Here is a 3,776-nt window from a genome sequence, read left to right as displayed (position 1 = left end):
TCTCTCTCTCTCTCTCTCTCTCTCTTTCTTTCTTTCTTTCTTTCCTTTATCTGTTTCTTGAGGCACCCCTGGGTGGTTTCAAACCATCAACCTTTCAGCTACTTGTAGAACTTATCAGTTTACTCCATCCAGGGAGGGGTTTCTGACATCTACTCGCTGCCTGGCTCTCCGGAGAGGGGCCCAGCTTCCAGGGCTTGAAGAGAGCCTACTCACCCTTCTGAGCAACATCAGAAGGCCACCAAAGATACCCACCTAGCCCCTGCCTATGACCTTACCCTGGGGGTCCTTCCAAGTAAGGGCCTGGTTGAAAAAGACAGATGGCCTTCTTCTCAGCTGGGTGGAAAAAGATGACATACTCATATCCTTGGCCTTCCACTTGGATGCACCTGGTGAAGTTGCGCCAATCGTTTTTGTCTGGGGAGAAATGGGCAGTGTTGAAGCTGGAGAGGAAATAGTGTGGGGAGTAGGGGTGGGGGTATATGGGTCCCATCAGGATGTAGGGCTGGTCATTCAACACCACAGGCTGAGCCCTGCCTTAGATACAAAGTCAAGGAGCACAAATTAGTTGATAACTGGTTTTTGTCTGTGTAACAGCCCTCAGTCTTGGGGAGGAATACTTAAGAAGGTCCCTGGTTGAAGGTAGATATAGGATGAAGGATCAAGTCAGCTTACATTGGCTGTAAGCATTGAATGTTTAAAATGTTATTAATATAGTTCACATATAATTAAAAAATGAAAGGTAGTCTAGAGGCAAGAAGCTACACTGCAATCCCAAAGGTACATGGTTTGAATCTATCAGCTGCTGTGCAGAAGGACGGGCAATCTCCTTTTGTAAGATTAATTGCCTCTGAAAATTTAGGGTCAGCTATGTGTCGGTTCCGACTCGATGGTATACAACAACAAACTGCATAAGTGCAACATAAGTGCAGAAAAGCCCACCCAAATAAGTAGTTTTAACCCCCCACAGTTAGTAATGACATCAATCTTTTTTTGAAATACCAGCAGATGAAAAAGAATTATTTTAGTGCCAGCTCCTACTTTAAGTTTTTAGAGAATCTGCCATAAGTGGGCAGGAAAAATGCATACATAGATGAGAGACAAGCAACACGGACAAGCACATGCATATAAGCACAAACGTGCACGGGCACAAATGCGCACGGGCACTCCAGGGGAGGGGATGGTGGAAACCCCGGCCCAGTCACTCTAACCCGTGCTGCTCTGAGTCTGGCAGAGCTTGGGGCAAGAAATCTTCATGGGTCAAGGAGTACCAAAGGCTTTTATGGGCTTAGAAATGAGGTGTTAAGACGAGGTTTGAAAGTAGAGGGAGAAAAACTGGTAAGACAGCATCAAGGCAGGGAGCTGAGTTGGCATTTTTCTTTTTTAGAGCCACAAGCCTGGGAACAAAGGCAGGGCCCTCTGTGATGCATCTCTGAGTAGAGAAACAAAAAACACATGCTATGTGTTTAGCATGAAAGGTGGAGTTAGAAGGAAGAACAGGTAATCTGAGGGGCTGGAAGGGAATTTGAGATTTTCCTTGGCTGTCTCTGCTAAAGGAAGGGGAGCTGGCTGACCTGGGGGCTGACGTGTGTGTGTGTGTGTGTGTGTGTGTGTGTGTGTGTGTGTATGCGTTCTCTCAGACCAGACCTTACCTGAGGTGACCGTTAACCCTAATGGAAGCTTGAATCCCTGGATGTGATCTCTGTTGGACTTGAAGGAGGGCAGCTTGATCCAGGTGCTGGCCTTGGTCTTCTCCAGAAATTCTTGGTACGTGCTCAGCATGTCTGGGCACCAGCTAGCATTGGGGAGGGCAAAATCCTTCACATCTTTCTTCTCCTGACAGAACCTTGCGACCTGGTCAGGAAAAACAAGTGGACTAGACAGCTTTCTGGGAGGAGGGTATGCTGTAGGACCCTCCAAGCAGAATGTGTTTCTAGGTTCTGAGGCTCTTCAGTCCCTCCTCCCAGAGTGTTAGCTTGAGAGAAAGGGCCAATTTCCCTTGCAGAGGGTTGGGGTCCCCCATGAATGACTTAGCACAAAAGAAAGAAAGGGAAGAAAATGGGGCTAAGGAGTCCAACTAACCTATTAGAGAAATCTGTTGAAATCTCTGGCTGGTGCGAAAGTAGGCTGCTAATGGGAAGATTGCCAGTTAGCATCCACCCAAAGACACCTCAGAAGAAAGGCCTGGTGGTGATCTACTCCCCAAAATCAGCCACTGAGAACCCAGTGGAGCACAGTTCTCCTGTGACACTAATGAGTTTGCCATGAGTTGGAATCAACCCAGTGGCAACTGGTGGTGGTCGAAGCTCTTTGAGGCTGAGAACTGTTGCTATTACTCCCACAATACAGATGGGAAGGAGCCGTTGTGGCATGATGGTTAAGTGCTCAGCTGCTAATAGAAAAGTTGGTGGTTCAAACTCACCAGGTGCTCTGCAACAGAAAGGTGAGGCCGTTTTTGCTCTTGTAAAGATTTCAGCCTTGGAGACCCTATGGCACAGTTCCTCTCTGTCTTATGGGGTCACTATGAGTTAGCACTGACTTATTGGAAAGGGTTTGGTTTTTACAGATGAGGAAATAAAGGCTTAGCTTGCCAAGCTTGTGTGAGGATCAGACAGCAGTCCATCCAGAGGCTTTCTGTCCCATGGAATGGATCACCGTTCTGAAGGTCCCTATTGTAGCCCCCTCGTCTCAGGGAGTCCCCTGGCTCTGTCCACAGCTGCAGGCCTGCCTTAGCAGGGCAGCTCCTCTGAACATGTCCAGACCCTCACAGAGTTGTGGCGCTGGGGCGGGGTGCAGGAAGCATGGGCTGCTCTTGAATGAAAGGAGCCTCCATACCACCAACTGCTCAAGTACCAGTCACATGTGGGCTGTGAACAACAGGTCAGCTGCTAACACCACAGCCAGGAGCGAGGCCATGGATTTTGACCATGGCGGTCTCGGTCTAAGGATGCCCCAACTCATTTCTGTGGTAGTCAAATTTTGTAGTAGTCAAAGTCCCAGGGGGTGAAAGTGACTCTTTGGTGGTCACACAAGACTCAGACTGGGACAAAAAAGTATCCTGATGCTTTTAATCTTGGATCTAGGCTACAGAGGAGTCTTTTTTGCTACATTATGTGGTTCCCCAACATACTGCCCACCCACCTCACCATGAGTGGAGAAGAACCTAGAGGTGTTCCTTCAACCATCGGCTCCCAGGAGAAACCCTGCCTGTCTGCTCTGACCAAGCGGGGAACTTACTCACCAGGGTGTCTGTGGTGGATCCAAAAGCTGAGGCAGGGTTTAATCTGGGCAAAAGGCGGGGGGCTCTGAGGAAGGCTCTGTGGTGGCCAAGTCTTGCTGCCACCTGGAAGCCTCTCCTCATCATGGCTGAGTCCTGAGGAAGCAGCAAAGCAAGTGAGAACTTTTGAGCTGTGCGGTGGGGCTGTCAGCACTGCCACCTCCCTCACCAGCCTCTCTGCTTTCTGTCAGAAGCTTTTCTTCACCCACAATCTTCCACTGAGGATAGATTGCATCTATGACTAGTGCAAGGTGGGGCTAGTTCAATACCACACCCACTGCCTTAGTTATCTGGTACAACTAGAACAGAAATACCATAATGAGGTGGCTTTAGCGGAAAAGGATTTTCTCACCATTTAAGAGGCTAGAAATATGGGAAGGCCTTCTCTTTGGTTTAGAAGAAGGTCCTTGTCTCTCTCTTCTGATCTCCTCGCTATTCCCCCCACCCCCCCTCATATAAAAAAGGTGACTGATTCTCAACCAAGTCTTTCTTGGAATACAAT

The 3,776-nt window shown here is 48.5% G+C and overlaps 1 protein-coding gene across 1 annotated transcript in view; it reads right to left on the bottom strand.

Moving 5' to 3' along the window:
- Positions 1-3,361, bottom strand: part of THEM5 (thioesterase superfamily member 5) — a 7,444-nt gene extending 4,083 nt beyond the window's left edge. Inside the window, exons 1-3 of the mRNA XM_006900073.1 lie at positions 3,239-3,361; positions 1,650-1,851; positions 276-414 (exon numbers count right to left, since the gene is read on the bottom strand). Of these exons, the coding sequence (XP_006900135.1) occupies positions 276-414; positions 1,650-1,851; positions 3,239-3,361 (464 nt within the window). The remainder of the gene's footprint in view (positions 1-275; positions 415-1,649; positions 1,852-3,238) is intronic.
- Between the last annotated feature and the right edge of the window lie 415 nt (positions 3,362-3,776).

This window comes from Elephantulus edwardii, unplaced genomic scaffold (genome assembly GCF_000299155.1).
Source record: "Elephantulus edwardii isolate Elephantulus edwardi_28Jun2011 unplaced genomic scaffold, EleEdw1.0 scaffold00273, whole genome shotgun sequence".
Classification (NCBI taxonomy): Eukaryota; Metazoa; Chordata; class Mammalia; order Macroscelidea; family Macroscelididae; genus Elephantulus; species Elephantulus edwardii.
The sequence above is the reverse complement of the archived record's forward strand: the minus strand, read 5'-3'. Positions and strand labels throughout refer to the sequence as shown.